Genomic DNA, 19,730 nt, shown 5'->3' on the forward strand with positions numbered 1-19,730 from the left:
AAGCAGTGCCAGGAGACTGTGATAAGCGTGTGTGGTAAGATCACATCCCAGCCAACTCATCGGATCCAAATTTCATAAAAATGTGTTGGGAATATTGAAATCGAGGCTCGTCGAAGCGAAGCGGTGTTCCAGCATTGAGGAGCTCACGGCGCATGCCAAGTCAGTCTGGGCTAACTTCAAGCCTGCTATGCTGCCAAACATGCCGGTTGGCATGTCGCAGCATGTATTCATGTGTTTGCCTATGAAACGGGGAGCACATTGAGGGGTTATTAACATATCAAAACGCAATGTACTCTGTTTTACATGCAAATATAAGGTGAGAACGAACTTATGGGACACCCTGTAGTTTATTCCTGTGCAACCAGAAACCGCTTTCTGATAAACAATTATTCACTCAATAAATCATTGTAATAGGTTCGATTGCAATTATGCCGTTAAATCCACTGGAAAACCCCAATTGTTATGATGCGCAGTTTCAGCATCTCTCGCAGCTCCGGGGAGGCGCCCCCCCCCCCCCCCCGACGAATCTTTGCGATAGCTCCCTGAGTTTAGGGATAGGAGCACGACACTTTCAGTAGTTTTCCCCCACCAATTTGGCATCTTCTGGAGGACAAATATTGAAGTATAAGCCCCTTCATGACGTCACAGGGTTGATTTTTCTAGACCCCTATACGACACATTTTGACATCACAGAAATGAACTTGAAGTAGCTGCTAAAAATAGAGTTTTAGAGAATAGAGATAGATATAAGCAAATTACGAGTACCGCTGTGTAGCATATACCCAATCAAGGGAAAATACAAAATAGTTTTTGCTACCTGTGGTCAGAGGTTAATTCAACGACCTCAGGCTGGGGTTTAACTCTTTTGCAAATAACTTAAACAAGTGTCCTAAAGCTAAGGCAGTGTTATAACTTGATAATGCTGCTCGCTTGATTACTTATTTAACCCGCGCACCGACGGGGGTCTGCGCCAACTTCGTTCCGGTCATTCCGGCGGATGACCGCTCCCCCCCCCCCCCGAGATCTCGAGAACGAGGCAAGATAGCGACAAGCGGTAAACGGCATGGGATACGCGGAAAAGGTCTACAATTTTTACTAAAGTAATTTTCAGGTCAGGTCAAAGATGACGTCACAGGGGTCAAAAAAGTCGAAATGGCGGCGCTAGATATGGAGAGAGTTTTTCTCGAATAACTTTCGAACTAGTCAAGATAGGAACAATCTAAGGGCACCATCGTGATCCTCTTGTCAATCCGCATCGAATGATATATATGTTGACCTCGAAAGGTCAAGGTCAAAGGTTGACCTCAGGTCACGTGACCTCGAGGTCATCATGTATATCATTCGATGCGTCTTGACGAGCTGAACACAATGAGACCATCCGCGCGGCTGTATCTTGTTCCTGTACGGAGTTATTGGCAAAAAAACCTTTGGTGACCTTTGATGACGTCACATGACCTTATAGCTGCCCAACAGCAAAACAGACCTCAAGGTAGTGAAGGTTGATCGTATATGAAGTCATGTATGGTATATGGGGCCATTCCGACCCGTTTTAGTGGTAAAAACAGGGAGTTGATTTTCCCCCATTGACTTATAATGGGGAGGTCGAGAAATTGACCTCACCTTAGGTCACATATATCAAAATTCCCAGATATACATATTGTAGCTACTAATGATCTAATAACATCCTGCGACTTTCAAAGGCCTCCGACATCTACTGTAGCTCTGGCACGGTGACAGTTGCAAAAAAGTGACTTGAGGTTGGGTGGTGTGACCTGGTGACCTGACCTTAAAAGTTAGGAGGTTCAAACTTGCACACCATGTGTAAAATTGATGAGAGAATAGTCGTACCAAATTTCTCGGCGCGTAGCGCCGTGGTTTTCCCGCTGTTCGCGAAAACCCTCGGGGGGGGGGGGGCGGATATCCGCCTCCCCCCGTCGGTGCGCGTGTTAAATTGCTGGTTTGGATTTGAACTTGACCCCTGAACTTGAAAATTCGCCCCTATGGTAAAAAATTTTAGGTGCTTCAGAATCGTCTTTAATGATCTTTTGTTTGATACCGCTTTTGTTTCCCTCGCTCTGCCTCTCTTATTTACTGAGTAAGATATGGAGGGGCCGAAAAACGCCCACCAGGCGTGGTTAGAATTACCCCCGGGCCCGGCCAGGTTATGTATGAATAAATATAGATATGAAGACAAAAACAGAAAAAGTATTATTTATGACAATGTATCATAGCCGCATGTGTATTGTCCGTGCGGGGGGGGGGGGCTGCTGAGGGCAACGCTGCTGATACAGTGACTTTTTCAAGAAGGGATACTTACTTTCAGTTCACTTTTAAGCTCCTCTATTGCTACATTCATACAGCGCAATGTTTTATTCAGGGAGACCAAAACAAATAAAGAAATAAACAAATAAATGTGAGCGAGATGCCGAGGTCTCTTGGGCATTCAACCCTATCATCAAACTGCTGCAAGCTTCAACAAACAACATGCTACAAGTTGCTTGAGGCGGCAGGTCTCTGTCTCTCTCCCTATCTCTCCTCTCTCTCTCTCTCTCTCTCTCTCTCTCTCTCTCTCTCTCTCTCTCTTTCTCTCTCTCTCTCTCTCCCTCTCTCCCTGTTTTGCCGCTCAGACGCTGAAGGTCGAGGAGGCTGAAAATGATTCACTAGCTACAGCTGTCGCCGGTAGAAAAATTACGGACTGCAGTACTAAAAGATGGTGACATTTTAACAGCGACCGGGAAAAGTTGCACATGTGGTCAGCTAGGACCTGGCTAGTGATTCTTGTTTTGCAGACTTACCCATCCAACATATCACCCATGACTGAGTTTTTAACTGGTCGGTGCTGAAATCATACATGCAATCTATCGCACTCAACAGTCCATCAAAACATTGCTTCTGGGTTACATACACCAGCAATTTTTTTTTTTGTCTTGCTGGTTTCTCTATTCATTACATCAAGAAGTAAACATCCTGGCTTCTGCGTTCACTGATTTTGCTATTTACATATAGCATCAACGTAAGCCAAAGCATGTTTATAGTGTACCTACTAGGTACTACGGTACTACCCCACTGTAGTGTTGACTTGGACGTGATGGTAATCATAAGAAGTGAAACAAAATTTACATTCCAGCCGACGTTATCAAGTCGTTTACTACTGCTTGTTTTGCAAAGCACACGTGACGCGGGTGAAAGAAATCCATTTCATTTTGTAAGCGCAATGGCTACGCTTGTAAGTAATGGCAGAATTACCCAGGATTTAAGGCAAAAATACAATATTCCTTCCCTGTTCTGGAAAAGACGACGGATATAAAAAAAATGTGAGAACTGAGTCGAATACTTTTCATTCCTTATTTCCAAAATCTCCAAATCCTTATCCAACACAAACAAATCATTACCAATGATTTGAGCACAATGCCAAGTCTGATGCATCTTTCTTTTGAGGGTGTTTTGAATTAATCCGTTGCCGGCTGTGGTCACATTTATATAAGCGGCTGGGTTAATTCGATTGGTGCGGCTGCTGTGGACGAAAATCCTCCGAACAGCTTGCCGTAAACCGATTATAACCCATTATTGCGATCTCTTCGGCTCACTATCCATCAATCCACTAACCATTTTCCGCGAGACATTTTTACACTGCCAAGTGCTCTATAAACACCTTATCGCAGGCTCCCACGGCCCTTTTCCTCGAACTAACGATATTGACATGCGCTGTGACAGCTTTACGTCATCGCCGTGGGTAGCTATAACGACCAAAAACACACACAGGAGCGCGCCGTCCACTCACCGACATCACGGTAGGGCGTCTTGATGCTCTGCATTGCTGGTTATGAGTTTAGCCTCACTAGTCGTTCCCGAGGAGCGTGTTTGCAGCGGCAGCGGGTGCTCGACCACTGATGACACGCACAGGTGCCAGGTGTGCCGGTGGCCGCGGTCGCCACCTCAGCCGGCCCCCATCGACGCCCCGCCTGCCGACCGCCACCGTATTGGTGCTACCACCTAACAACAATCGATCAGCACCCAAACCCGAGGGTGCCGCGATCTTGACCGCCGGCCGCGCGCCGGTTCTCATGGCACTCATCTGGGAAATGTGTCGGTCAACGCCGGCGACAGGCACTGAACGAAGGGCTGTGACAATACGCCGTGTCTTCTGAGCGGCTGTTGGCACGCGCTCGCATAATGGCTGAGAAACTTTCCTTCGGCAGTTGTTGGCATGGCCGGTACTTGCTGGCATGAGTTTATCATTGCGTGAGAATGGCGATAGCACTTTTCATATGCTGAATTATGCCTCATTATTGCTTTGCGTGACGGCATTCACGGTTGATTGTTTGTGATATTAAAGCGAAGTCCAAACGTAACAAAGTTCGTAACAATGCATGACGCAGTCGAACTTCATTTGTGTGAAACATTTTCCTGTAAGTGTTACATTAATAAAAATATATAATCCATGAAAAAAACATACCTTTTCAAACACAAGAGTGCTAGACAATAGACCTTACTTTTTTTGTTCAAAAACTATAGCCTTGGTAATATAAGCTATCAGCGACCATTTAAATAACGCGAGCTAGAATCAATGTGTCGTTACCATCTCAATCACCCATGGCAGGAAATTGACAGAGGTTTTCATATAATTATCGAAAGTCAATCATTCGTTCATCAAAAGCGACGCGTAGCAAATGTCAAGAGTGAACAATATCGTATAAGTGCAATATCCAGACATATTGGCATTCAAGGGTCCTTCGATTAATCTCCCGGGGAGAATTAAGCGCTGCATTTATTATAACAACGATGGCCCCTTACTGGAAAGCATGCGTGGCAAAAATGCTCATCAAGACGGCAAATAAATCACGTATCGTGCTGGGTAAAAAAAAGAACAAAACGTCTAAATTTAGTCTCACCGAAATTCGATCCATGCCAACAGCATCGCGGTTTTTATTCCAAAATAGTAAATGATAGTAAGACTCTCTAAAAATAAGGGCAGTTGAAAATAACAATACCGTCTTCTCCGTCCTCACGTCAAGTCTACCTCCCCCCAGCCACTCCGAACCAAGACCGGCGCCCTCACCTGAGTTCTCGCCGCCGAACAGCACGCCCGAGTGTTCGTTGACGACAATCGGCGCCTGGGAGGAGGGCGACGCCTGGCTGAAGGCCGGCTCGTGCATCTCCTTGTGGCCGTGCATCTCCAGGTCCTTGGAGGGCTCGGGAGACACGCTGATACTCCTCACCATCGACTGAAGTCAGAGCACAGTCTGTAACAGCACGAGAATTGATGGTCAGAGTCGCCAGGTGCGGTAAATACAAGTAGCGCCTTCAATTAAGCCTTCAATTAAGGGGCGAGGGGCACTGCCGACTTTTGGTCCTATTCTTTCCATGCAACGCCCATAGGGCTAATGTTAAAATGCCAAAATCAAAGGGGGGCACGGTGCCCCGGTGCCCTCCCCGTTCCGCCGCCTATGAATACAAGGATAGTGAAACATTTGAAAATATATAAGCATGACCTTTCCTCGATATTGAATAAAAAAGTGCCGAAAAATGTACTTTATTTATAGAAAATATGTGATATTTCGGCCACTGGCCTTTGTCGAACATATATAATCAAGATAAACAATAGTTTCGTTTCGCCGCATCGCGTTCCAACTGCCTCTACAAAATTACGTACATCAGTTCGTGACAAAATCGATATCGTACCACTGTAACAAAGTACTATAATTCCGTTGAAAGATGAAAACTCTATCTATGAGTACACAGGTTTAGATACACCTACCGGCCAATAACAATACCTATAATCAGGTTTAGATACCTTCATAAAGCTAGACAAACATGACAAAGGCTTTAGACCGAAAGAAAGTAAGGACAGTTTAAGACGAAATTATCCTAACATCTGTGAAGACCGCGTGCGGAAGGTGAGTCTATACAAATCAAATGAAAACAAGCACATCAATAAACAATCCAAATCACTCACATATATCTCAAGGCAGTACGCACAACACATATACACACATGTACATACATATAATTTCACAGGATAGGCCATGACGAGTCGTTACTGTTTAGATGTGGGCGGTGGTTCCTGATCATCAAAGACTCGGCTATTTTTCGATCCGGGTGGTCCTTAGACCTGTACATGACTTTCACAGTGAGAGGTACTTTGCCATCTACTGAAATATTGGAGTGGGAGGCCTGGAAATGTTCTCCCATGGGAGTATCTGGAGTTCTATTTTTGAGGTCACGTACATGCTCGTTGAAGCGCAGTCGCAGGGGGCGCTTCGTTTCACCTATGTACACACAGTCATGTCCATTCTGGCGACAAAGTTCACATCTAATCTCATATACAACATTTTTCTGTGTACAATCCCCCACGAACCCAGTTGAACATGTGTGGCATCTCCCACCCCCCGGACAGGCTGGCTTCGACATAGCGGATCGTACTAATTTGTTTTTTATTTTCTCCTTGTTTTGCCACGCCACCCGTATGTCTAAGCCTGATCTTTTCACCTTACTTTTTATCTTGCACAGCAGCTCCTCGTCTATGTTGCATAGAATGATGGAGTTGCATAGAACTCCAGATACTCCCATGGGAGAACATTTCCAGGCCTCCCACTCCAATATTTCAGTAGATGGCAAAGTACCTCTCACTGTGAAAGTCATGTACAGGTCTAAGGACCGAATCCTTGTTTTAGAAGAGGCTCATCCTCTTCTAAAACAAGGAGAAAATAAAAAACAAATTAGTACGATCCGCTATGTCGAAGCCAGCCTGTCCGGGGGGTGGGAGATGCCACACATGTTCAACTGGGTTCGTGGGGGATTGTACACAGAAAAATGTTGTATATGAGATTAGATGTGAACTTTGTCGCCAGAATGGACATGACTGTGTGTACATAGGTGAAACGAAGCGCCCCCTGCGACTGCGCTTCAACGAGCATGTACGTGACCTCAAAAATAGAACTCCAGATACTCCCATGGGAGAACATTTCCAGGCCTCCCACTCCAATATTTCAGTAGATGGCAAAGTACCTCTCACTGTGAAAGTCATGTACAGGTCTAAGGACCACCCGGATCGAAAAATAGCCGAGTCTTTGATGATCAGGAACCACCGCCCACATCTAAACAGTAACGACTCGTCATGGCCTATCCTGTGAAATTATATGTATGTACATGTGTGTATATGTGTTGTGCGTACTGCCTTGAGATATATGTGAGTGATTTGGATTGTTTATTGATGTGCTTGTTTTCATTTGATTTGTATAGACTCACCTTCCGCACGCGGTCTTCACAGATGTTAGGATAATTTCGTCTTAAACTGTCCTTACTTTCTTTCGGTCTAAAGCCTTTGTCATGTTTGTCTAGCTTTATGAAGGTATCTAAACCTGATTATAGGTATTGTTATTGGCCGGTAGGTGTATCTAAACCTGTGTACTCATAGATAGAGTTTTCATCTTTCAACGGAATTATAGTACTTTGTTATAGTGGTACGATATCGATTTTGTCACGAACTGATGTACGTAATTTTGTAGAGGCAGTTGGAACGCGATGCGGCGAAACGAAACTATTGTTTATCTTGATTATATATGTTCGACAAAGGCCAGTGGCCGAAATATCACATATTTTCTATAAATAAAGTACATTTTTCGGCACTTTTTTATTCAATATCGAGGAAAGGTCATGCTTATATATTTTCAAATAACTATTACAATGTTCCTCGCACAAGCACTTAACTCCATCAATAATTTTGATAGTGAAACATGGCGAAATTGAGGGTTCAGTGAGAGCTGTGGGATGTTTGTTACGTTACTTTATTATCTATTGCCGATATCAAAGGCTGGTTTGAAGCATGCGGTTTCAAAAATGAATGGAATGTATCGACTTGCACTTTATAAATTAGCGTTCATCGAAAATTGCAAATCATTTTTAACCGTAGCACAGACCGTATGCATTTAGAAAAATTGACTCATGTAGCAATTTCACCAGATTAAACATTTAATTACCTTACTGAAGATGAATTACGTATCTATGTCAATGGCATTCCGATTTCCTTATGCTAATTGGGTAAGTAAGACAAAGTTAAAAATCGCTTTAGTTTTCGTTCGTTTGAGCTTAGTAATACAGATGAAATGAATTGTCTCAATGCAAGCAATCTGCAAACTGTTCGTCGGAGAGTCAGAAAGGATTCAATTAGCCTCAGTAGGGCCTTCGTTTTTTAAACCTTGGAAACTGTTAAGTAGGCCATAGCGGCACGCTATTCAACCTCTGCAAATGACCCTTGCAAAAGAAGTGGGTTATCATCATGCAGTTAATCGTTGAGTGGTTATTGCCTTACTAACCTAACTTTGATAAGGTGCCTGTCTGGAGACTGTATGAAATCCATGAGTGAATGCAGTCCGTCACAATTAATTCTTATTTGAAATCGACTAATAAGCAAAAAAACGTGTAGATGCAATGCTAGAAAATTATTAACTCATGATATCGTGTCAGACATTGTGATATTTATTCACTTTCGATGACAACACAAAAGCAAATATTCTAAATAGCCAGACGTTTCGGCCTCAGGGTGCCTTCGTCAGTGACAATCGAGATACTAATACATTAATAAATTAATCAATCTTTTACACTTTCAAAATACACATGACCAGGACATTTTTCAACCATTCTGCACATGACACTAACTCGAGATTATCAAAAAACTAAATACACATTTTTGACACGTTCAACTTTTAAAACATGACCTTTCGATAAGATGATAATTGATATGCTACCCTTCTTTTTCTCTTATACAAACATACACAGCACAATACAGGCTCGAGAGCCTGCAGTAAGTCGTACATAGGAGAAACTGGAAGAGGTTTAGAAACAAGACTCAAAGAGCATAAGCGTGACGTACGAAATCACAATCGTTCAAATGCAATGGTCTTACACATCGAAAAATGTGAAACTTTACCGAACTGGAACCAGGCTGAAGTCATAGAAAAAGGAATGTCCAAATCAATACGAAAGGCTTTGGAAGCAGCTCACATCTCTTTGGAAAACACAGTGAATGAGAAGCCAGGCTTCTTTACATGGGCCAAATCCGGAGCCAAAATGGCGTTAAAGACCAGTAAAACGCCTTTTGGGCGACCAACGGAGCGAGCGAGAGGATGGGCCTTGCACGTGCGAAATTGCGAGGGGGTACCTCCAACTAACTTGTGCACTGCACCCTACTAACCGGTCTTTAGCGATGTGCCAAATTTCAGCGCAATCGGCCTAGCCGTTCTCGAGATCTGGAAGCGGCACACTGCACGTGCGCACGTGCAAGCGGGGTCCAAACTGACTTTTGCACGGCACCCTACTAACTGGTCCCCAACCGTGTACCAAATTTGAGCGCTATCGGCCCAGCCGTTCTCGAGATCTGGGAGCGCCCCCTGCACGTGCGCACGTGCTGTAGCACCCCAACCTTAACACATGCAGATGAATTATCTGATGGAGACCTAACTGTGAACCGAGTTTCAATTCAATCGGCCCAACCGTTGTGCCGTTATTGAGGTTGCAATTTTGGGGGTTCTTAAAAAATGTCCAACTTTATCACGCGCCACGTGCGGTGGTTGGCAAGAACGCATGGTGGCCATCACACCACAGAACTTTTACGTCCAAGTGACATTCAGTAAAGAAGACCGCTTGTCAATCGGATGTCCCGTTCCTAAGATATTAGCTTTTGAAGAGCGTCCCCACGGCCGGCCGGCCGGCCGGCCGGCCGCTCATACTCAGGATTTTCCCTTAATTCAGTATGAGACTCCGCTCGCTTCGCTCGCTCCGTAAAAACTAAGAAAACGTAGAAAGGAAAACGAAAAGAAGAAGAAGAAGAGAAAAAAAATATGAAACATTTAAGAATGAATCTCGAAAGGAAGAATACGAATGAACGACATCTGATAACAGCTATATCCGACAATTGTGCTGTGTATGTTTGTATAAGAGAAAAAGAAGGGGAGCATATCAATTATCATCTTATCGAAAGGTCATGTTTTAAAAGTTGAACGTGTCAAAAATGTGTATTTAGTTTTTTGATAATCTCGAGTTAGTGTCATGTGCAGAATGGTTGAAAAATGTCCTGGTCATGTGTATTTTGAAAGTGTAAAAGATTGATTAATTTATTAAGGTATTAGTATCTCGATTGTCACTGACGAAGGCACCCTGAGGCCGAAACGTCTGGCTATTTAGAATATTTGCTTTTGTGTTGTCATCGAAAGTGAATAAATATAATTCATGATACTTTAAATAACGTTTCATGCTGAAGTGTTCGAACGTATAGCCAGCCATCTATATTATAAATCCTAAAAAGTCCGCCGTCGGGGTTACGCCCAAAAACGCTCATTGCAAAGCCGTCAATTCATGCAGGAGGGTGAAATTTTCACGGCTCGTGGGTCACGTCATTCAACAGGTCGTATTAAATTTTGGGCACGATGCGGCCGGGGGTGCGCCCGTGGCGCGTGCTCATGTGGTGTGCCATAGGGTTTACACTAGAATCGGCAACAGGCTATTGCTCGGGAACGGTAAGGGCTACGGGGGTGAAATTTTCGCTGTAAGTCGGACGCGTGCACTCAATTGTCGTATAAAATTTTCGAGGGTGTGGGTTCAGCGGTGTGCACGTGGTGCGGCCGCGACCGGCGCCGAGCAGAAGGCACGTGCCTTAGGCTCAGTTGTTCGCTTAGAAAACTGAATGAAAAGCATCAGAGCCGGGAGGTCGTTGACCTTTGACAACGAAGGCCGACACAAGGCACCCCTCGCCAAGGGGATTCGCCAGTAAATACGATAAATTTGTTTTTGCAATATCTCAGCCGTTTCTGGGCCGATTTAGCTGAAACTTGGACTGTCGGTGGTAGTGTAGGGTAGTGTAGGGTAGGGTAGGGTAGTGTAGGGGTAGGGTAGGGTAATGTAGGGGTAGGGTAGGGTATGGTAGGGTAGGGTAGGGTAGGTTAGGGTAGGTTATGGTAGGGTAGGGTAGGGTAGGGTAGAGTAGGGTAGGTTAGGGTAGGGTAGGGTAGGGTAGGGTAGGGTATGGTAGGGTAGGGTAGGTTAGGGTAGTGTAGGGTAGGGTAGGGTAGGGTAGGGTAGGGTAGGGACTAGGGTAAGGTAGGGTAGGGTAGGGTAGAGTTAGGTAGGGTAGGTAGGGTAGGTAGGGTAGGGTAGGGTAGGGGTAGGGGTAGGGGTAGGGTAGGTAGGGTAGGTAGGTTAGGGTAGGGGTAGGGGAAGGGGTAGGGTAGGGTAGGGTAGGGTAGGGTAGGGTAGGGTAGGGTAGGGTAGGGTAGGGTAGGGTAGGGTAGGGACTAGGGTAAGGTATGGTAGGGTAGGGTAGGGTAGAGTTAGGTAGGGTAGGTAGGGTAGGGTAGGGTAGGGTAGGGTTGAATTGAGTAACATCCTAACTTACAAAGGGCTCGAACAACTCGCATGCATCACCATCATACTTTACAGTTCAATTAAAAGCAGTTACCCAGATCTTCACAAATAATACCAATAAAAGTGCAAGTTTCTACACCCAAACTAATGCATCCGTTAATCATACTCATATCAAAACATACAGTTATCGCGTAAACCTGTACCTCTAGTCTATATTATAAATCCTAAAAAGTCCGCCGTCGGGGTTACGCCCAAAAAGGCTTATTGCGGCGCCGTCGATTGACGCAGGAGGGTGAAATTTTCACGGCTCGTGGGTCACGTCATTCAACAGGTCGTATTAAATTTTGGGCACGATGCGGCCAGGGGTGCGCCCGTGGCGCGTGCTCATGTGCGCCATAGGGTTAGCATTAGGGCCGCGACCGGCGCCGAGCAGAGGGCACGTGCTTTAGGCTCAGTTGTTCGCTTAAAAAACTGAGTGGAAAGCATCAGAGCCGGGAGGTCATTGACCTTTGACAACGAAGGCCGACACAAGGCACCGCTCGCAAGAGGATTCGCCAGTAAATACAACTAATTTGCTTTTGCAATATCTCAGCCGTTTCTGGGCCGATTTAGCTGAAACTTGGACTGTCGGTGGTAGTGTAGGGTAGGGTAGGGTAGGGTAGGGTAGTGTAAGGGCCGACACAAGGGGTAGGGTAGGGTAGGGTAGGGTAGGGTAGGGTAGGGTAGGGTAGGGTAGTGTAAGGGTAGGGTAGGGTAGGGTAGGGTAAGGGTAGGGTAGGGTAGGGTAGGGTAGGGTAGTGTAAGGGTAGGGTAGGGTAGGGTAGGGTAGGGTAGGGTAAGGTAGGGTAAGGTAGGGTAGGGTAGTAGGGTAGGGCAGGGTAGGGACTAGGGTAGGGTAGGGTAGGGTAGGGTAGGGTAAGGTAGGGTTGGGTAGGGTAGTAGGGTAGGGTATGGTAGGGTAGAGTTAGGTAGGGTAGGGTAGGGTAGGTATAGGGTAGTAGGGTAGGGTATGGTATGGTAGGGTAGGGTAGGGTAGGGTAGTAGGATAGGGTAGGGTAGGGTAGTAGGGTAGGGTAGGGTTGGGTAGGGTAGTAGGGTAGGGTAGGGTAGGGTATGGTAGGGTAGTAGGGTAGGGTAGGGTAGGGTAGGGTAGGGTAGGGTAGGGGGTAGGGTAGGATAGGGAGGGTAGGGTAGAGGTAGGGTAGGGGTAGGGTAGGGGTAGGGTTGAGTTCAAAAAGGGCCCAACATACAAAACACTGGAACACCCCGCAACTATCACCATCCCTTACAGTTCAATTAAAAACAGCTACCCAAATCCACCCAAATAATACAGCTAAAAATACAAGTCAATCACCCAAACTAATGCACCCGTAACATAACATAAATCAAAACATACAGTTATCGCGTAAACCTGTACCTCTAGTCTATATTATAAATCCTAAAAAATCCGCCGTCGGGGTAACGCCCAAAAACGCTTATAGCGGCGCCGTCGATTGACGCAGGGGGGTAAAATTTTCACGGCTCGTGGGTCACGTCATTCAACAGGTCGTATTAAATTTTGGGCACGATGCGGCCGGGGGTGCGCCCGTGGCGCGCGCTCACGTGGTGTGCCATTGGGTTTACACTAGAATCGGCAACAGACTATTGCTCGGGAACGGTAAGGGCTACGGGGGTGAAATTTTCGCTGTAAGTCGGACGCGTGCACTTATTTGTCGTATTAAATTTTCGAGGGGGTGGGTTCAGCGGTGTGCACGTGGTGGGGCCGCGACCGGCGCCGAGCAGAAGGCACGTGCTTTAGGCTCAGTTTCTTCGTTTGCAAAACTGAGCGAAATCAGAGCCGGGAGGTCGTTGAACTTTGACATTGAATACCGGCGCCGGGCACCGCTCGCCAAGGGGATTCGCCAGTAAATACAATTAATTTGTTTTTGCAATATCTCAGCCGTTTCTGGGCCGATTTAGCTGAAACTTGGACTGTCGGTGGTAGTGTAGTGTAGGGTAGGGTAGGGTAGGGTAGGGTAGTGTAAGGGTAGGGTAGGGTAGGGGTAGGGTAGGGTACGGTAGGGTATGGTAGGGTAGGGTAGGGGATTGTAGGGTAGGGTAGGGTAGGGTATTGTAGGGAAGGGTAGGGTAGGTTAGGGTAGGGTAGGGGATTGTAGGGTAGGGTATGGTAGGGTAGGGTAGGGGATTGTAGGGTAGGGTAGGGTAGGGGTAGGGTAGGGTAGGGCAGGGTAGGGTAGGGTAGGAGTAGGGTAGGGTAGAGTAGGGTAGGGTAGGGTAGGGTAGGGGTAGGGGTAGGGTAGTGTAAGGGTAGGGTAGGGTAGGGTAGGGTAGGGTAGGGTAGGGTAGGGTAGTGTAGGGGTAGGGTAGGGTAGGGGTAGGAGTAGGGTATGGTAGGGAAGGGTAGGGTGGGTAGGGTAGGGTTGAATTGAGTAACATCCTAACTTACAAAGGGCTCGAACAACTCGCATGCATCACCATCATACTTAACAGTTCAATTAAAAGCAGTAACCCAGTTCTTCACAAATAATACCAATAAAAATGCAAGTTTTTACACCCAAACTAATGCATCCATTAATCATACATATCAAAACATACAGTTATCGCATAAACCTGTACCTCTAGTAAGTATTAAATACTCACACCCAATAACTATCACTGAGTATGCTGCTATCCCTCTCATCTGTTCACAGACCGATTACCGTCATGCACCTGGTGCCGATAGTGAAGACGCTGCTTATGGCGATTCTGGTGCTCCTAGTGGCTTATAAAAATTTGTTTGGGCACCGGGTATGCTCATCTGCAGTTTGGCACCATTTGGAAGTGGTAACCTCAAAGCCACTGCCAAAACCTCATAATAATCATTTCAGTCATCCACATTCCACATTTCAATTGTCCTACGGTGAACTAATTGACCCATCCGTGTCACCAGTCAGAAGAAATTTCGTCAGAGCTGTAGATAAGCCACGTACAGGTCTCGCGAGATTAAGCGGTAGGTTTTGCACTTTTACATTTCCGGTTATATCTCAGAAACTAATCGATCTACGATGAAGCCATTTTACACGATCATGGCCGGCTTGTTACCCAACAAGTCGATCGCATCTTCAACACTTAAAAGCTTAAGGCGACGAAGATATAGCCTGAAGTACACTAAATTTTCTAGGTGCAAAACCTACCGCTAAAACCCGCGAGACCTGTACCGCGGCAGCATAGCTCAATGCTGCGGTGTGGCTTGGTGGATGCTGTGCCGCACGACACCCTGGTAATGCGGGACAGTCTACCACCTCAGGGCCACAACGGCCGCTCAGCAGTCGGCTACGTCCCAGAGCCAAGCGCAGTGACGCTCGTTATGGGTTCTGTGATAGGATTGAGTAATGGATATAGCTAGAACGTCAGGGGGAATTTGAAACGTCTTGACCAATCGTAATAAGTCTCAATGAACGACCAATTACGAAAATGTTACACATAGTTGTCGTCAACGATCAAAGCTCTGTCACTTATATAACTTGTGTCTAATTTGTTGCTGCAGACAAAAAAAAAATATAGCAACCTGACTCTGCATCATAACAGTTCTCGTAATCAATGTTTCAGGAAACTGTCCAGCATGCAGTACGTATAAGTTACAAGATAAAAGGAAGCATGTCAGGTGTCCATTTCTTCAACAAACGCAGCAGAAGTTGCTTACATGTACATTGCGCAATGTACAAAAAAGGTCATTGTCTCAATCGGTTTATGCATAATAGTTATTTTCTTTCTAAGCTGATAACTCTTTTTCATGACTTGCAAAACATACTAAGTTAAAAATTTCAACCTCACTTCCGTCCAAGAACCATTTGTGATAGGTCCTGGAACGTAAGCCGTATCTCTAATAATTGTAGTAACAAAGCTAGTGACGTAAGAACATTATACATTTTACTTCGTAAAGTAACCGCAGTTACATCTACCGACCAACGAGGCCAAAATGGCATGCATCAAAGGTGGTACGCATGCATGCATATTTCATATGCATTGGTACACCGACATGCGACGTTAGCATACACATAGTGACATAGCATTACCATGGCAACTCAGACAACAAGTTGTCACTCATTCTTCAGCAACCGCCTCAGCGATGTCGACTGATTGCAACTGGGCAGACAGCCACTCAGTCACATTATGGAATGGTGACAGTTCTCTCTGTACCAAATATTCCACCTGTGCCTGCTGCTAAGTGCAAAAACAAACGTTCACATGCATCGTTATGCTTCATGCGGCTTGATTATTTTGGCTGAAAAATTGACGAGCCTACTTATTGTTTCTTGCTGTGTGCCGATGGGTATTTGTTTAAAAAAAATGGCTTTTTTAAACACTTTCGACCCTCATAAAAGACAGTTTGGTAAATGAAACTCCAACATAATAGTGCCTACCTCTTTTGTTATATGTATCCAACTCGGTAACTTAGCAGCATATAGTAACAACTTATCATTTATTGAACAACGACAACAAAAGAAAATGCCTATTTTTGAAAAGCGCCTAGCAAAAACAAATGATATCTCCCATGTCCTACACCAAATATAACCCCATTGGGACATGTCTTACCACTAACGAGACATAGGTATATATGTAATACGACAGCTGCCGCGTAGACCAACGGTGAGTACACGCCAGCTCAATGGCGTTATCTACTGTCGTGACAATTGTCCTCGTCAGGAGGCCGCTGTTAGTGAGAGCCTTTGTGGAGTCTTTGAGGTCCTGGGTGGCCGCGGTTCTGACGGGTCATTTGTACCGTCAGCGAGGACCGCCATTAGCGCCGGGGTGGACGCTGGTGGCATTAACGGCGCACTGGTGGCTTTACCGGCGCGTCGTTGGCATTAGCGGTGTGCCGGTGACATTACCGGCGCGGTAACGAACACAGCGATCGGAAATGACAAGTCTCACCTATTAGCAACGTGCCATGACCTGCGCATGGTGCCCCACAGGGCTCAGCAATGGGGAAAGGGCGGTTACTGAGCGGTGGACCTTCGGGAGATCAACTTATGTAAGGAATTGAAAAAGTTTAATGCTGTACGTAAAATGAAAGTTACGAAAATTACACCTTCTTAAGCTGCTTCTCTTAGCCTTTATGAAATATCGTTATAGACATACCTGAAAAGAGCACAACGAAAATATTCAAATTCTAAACATTTAGTACCTAATTGCACAGCCACCCATTTTTCACATCAATTAGGTAATGTGCTAATGATGAATGGATGGCTGCGTGCTCAGAATTCAATAATCATTTTGCTATGAGGAATATCTTGCGCAGTAGTACCTGAATTCCTGTGGACCGGGATTGAGTACCTGGCACCTAGTGCGCTTTTCATTAACAGCTACAACGAGCTGGCGCCCAAAACTTAATCGGCTGTCGCAACGGTCTGTTTACGACATACGGTACATATTTATGAGGCAATCGGTTCCAACTTCCCAGTAACCGCTTCTGTTACGTGTTGTGGGTTGTGACACACCAATAATCAATGAGAAGTGAGCGATGGCGGCGGCGTGGCCGGGACCTTTTGTAACGTGACAGCGCGACCTTTCGATGCAGCAACGCCTGCCGCGTGAGGCGCCACGCCGCTTGTTTCAGCAGCGGCGGCATGGAGCTGCTTTCCATTAGCATAGTGAAGTCCTGCTAAAAGGGCAGGGCGGGGAGGCTCTCTGATGGCTTAAGTTTGACCTTTCGACGTTATACAAGGTCTTTTCGATATGTGGCTTGGCCGTCTTGTCATTGCGAACCATGCACTCGTCCATGCGGCGTCTATTGACTGAGCAGTGTTTGCTGAGTGCGGGAGCTCGTTCTACATATATCGCTTATGGCCGTTTGTTGTGGCCGGTGACCCCTGGTGACCTCCGCACCAGGTAAGCTGGCTTTGTGTATCACGGGTCACTTGTCCTTTTGAAAGCTCTCATACACATAAACAGGGATCACATCCTCGCACACTGAAAACAGTTTAACCCAGGGCCGGCGAGTAAACCGGTGTTTCTCGGGTACCCCTATCCGCAGCCATTTTTAACCACCCTCCCAGGAGTACAGTAAGGTCCCATTGCAGTGTGGCCGTATCTGCCTCAGCGGTTATATCCGCTCAGAGCAGGTATGACTAAAAGGGGTTACCCTCCACACCTACCCTTCGCCGACCAAGTCACGAGGGCCAAAAAAACTCCCACGCTTGACCATATTTAAGGGAAATTATCTATATTATGAGAATCTCACACCTAGAAAACATCGGTGAGAAAGTTTCACGTCGGTGGGAACGGTCAAAACGAATTCCCATAGAAAATTCAACATAATCCAGTCACCGGTAGTCGTACAGACCGCCCGAGATCAAGAAGATGTCTCGCGACTGCTTTCGTGAGCTATATAAGAATCAAAATGGTCTCACTTGGTAGTTTCGGAAGAAAAGGCGTTGCCAATCGTCCCGTGATGAATATTGCAGAGGTTTTAAAGATGCACCCTAACAATTGTACTTTCGCCCCCACTTGAAACCGCCAAACAATGTGCCAATATATCATTGGTGCAAAAAAAAAGTTAAAAAAAATGCTGTAATTCAAAACTGTATGAGACAACGCCATCTAGTTGTGCCAGTAGATCCAACTCCTTCAGGGCAGGTTATGTAAAGGTTCGCCATCCACGGATACGCGTTTACGATATCTCGAGTAGTTTCAACTCCTTCAGTGAGGGCTATGCCAATGACTCGACACCCGCGGGGACAATATCCGGTACTGAGTAGCTACCTTACTGCAGACTGTGGGTACGGTGCATATTTACGAGTAATAAGGCAGGCAAGTCTGCTTACCCTCTAGCTAGAATCTGGACATGGCGAGTTAATACACGTATACCACCCGCAGAGCAACGCTTAATTCGCCAGCTTCGGGTAAAATTATTTTTTAGTGCATCAGGTATGAAATTCTGTAAGTAATTGATTCTTTACACTTTGTCGGAGCCACTATAAGCAGATCCAGGGAAGAATTACTCGACATGTGAGCAAGTACATGCCCCTTTAAACGGCGTTTGAATGCATAGAGCATCCACAGTAACTCCGATTGAAATGCACATCAACCTTGTTAGTGTGTTTTCTTACCTCATTTGAGTGGAGTAAATGATACCACGGAGAAATGCCAAATGAGAAGCTGAAAATATGTTTTGAAAAATATCTTCTTAGAATATGTACCTACATACAACGAACTATTTCATTGTGAGTATGCAATGAAATAGTTCGCTGTACATATTCTAAGAAGATATTTTTAAAACGTATTTTCAGCTTCTCATTTGGCATTTCTCCGTGGCATCATTTACCTACAGTTGGTAAAATGAGACAAAGACCGGCATCATCAATTTTCGCCTCATGTAACTGTTTGACACTAAACAGCCATAATCATTTTGAGAAAAGTTTGGATATTCTCATTATGAATAACAAAATAACTTATTTAAGTTAACCAAATTCTGGATTAAATTGATAGGTATGGCGTTCCAAATCCCCCAGCCTGCCCGCGTATTGCGAATACATTATGCATATCAACATAGCATACCTAACATCAATGTTTATAGTATTTTCATAGTGTAGGTATAATGCACGCGTAAAATGGTCCGCACGTGGTCACGGACAGTTCAGTTCACTCAGTGCTTAAATTGCGCTCATTTCGCCTCACTCATTCATCCAACCACTCCGAAGTCACTGACAACAACGACGGTCAGCGTGGCATTCTCGCCCACACCTCCCACTTACCCGTAAGAGAGGTGCTCCTTCTTCTCCGTGAAAGATCCGCGCACGCTGCGCACGGGCTCAATCTGACCGCCCTCGGGCAGCTTAGCAGCGCGATTCTGACACGACCTGGCCACGGCAGACGTCGTCGGCCAGTCATACCCCGCCTGACACCTGGTGGAAAAACGCCCAACCTGTGGTTGCCGCCCGTCGTCGCGCCGGCTGGTCCGGTGTTGTGGTTACTCGTATTCGGGGACTCGGTGGGGAGCAAAACGATGCTCCAATGTTTGTCAATGTCCGACTACTAAAGAATTTCGCTTCCTTAGTTATATGCCTCCCAGTATGTAAAATGATGCATCTTTTTAAGTCGGATCCCCCGATCCCGGCAATGTGTCGGAGCCCCTTCAACCCGGCAGTTGCTGGGGTATTTCGCCACCCACCGTTTGCTGGGGGGGGGGGGGGGGAGGGGACGTTAAACGCCCCCAGCCGATAACTCGAGAACCAATCGGCGCAGCGAAACGCACGAGGCGGCAAACGAAAGAACGCGACGAGACGCTACAGATGAGTACTTTAAAGTTGAATTTTGAGGTCACAGGTCGGGTCAAGGTCAGGTCAAACACCTGAAATCGGGCTTTCAGTAGCATGGACTTCAGGACTTCG

The 19,730-nt window shown here is 45.9% G+C and overlaps 1 protein-coding gene across 2 annotated transcripts in view; it reads right to left on the minus strand.

Moving 5' to 3' along the window:
• LOC122379871 (band 7 protein AAEL010189-like) overlaps window positions 1–19,376 on the minus strand; it is a 57,733-nt gene extending 38,357 nt beyond the window's left edge. The window contains exons 1-2 of one of the 2 annotated variants that reach the window (XM_043362433.1): window positions 19,095–19,376; window positions 5,060–5,243 (exon numbers count right to left, since the gene is read on the minus strand). In XM_043362433.1, the coding sequence (XP_043218368.1) occupies window positions 5,060–5,222 (163 nt within the window). In that variant the 5' untranslated portion in view covers window positions 5,223–5,243; window positions 19,095–19,376. Of the gene's footprint in view, window positions 1–5,059; window positions 5,244–7,979; window positions 8,175–19,094 lie in introns of those variants that run through there. The other variant, XM_043362432.1, reaches the window with a different exon arrangement.
• Window positions 19,377–19,730: the final 354 nt, after the last annotated feature.

The sequence above is a fragment of the Amphibalanus amphitrite genome, unplaced genomic scaffold, assembly GCF_019059575.1.
Source record: "Amphibalanus amphitrite isolate SeventyFive unplaced genomic scaffold, NRLGWU_Aamphi_draft 000085F_arrow, whole genome shotgun sequence".
NCBI lineage: Eukaryota > Metazoa > Arthropoda > Thecostraca > Balanomorpha > Balanidae > Amphibalanus > Amphibalanus amphitrite.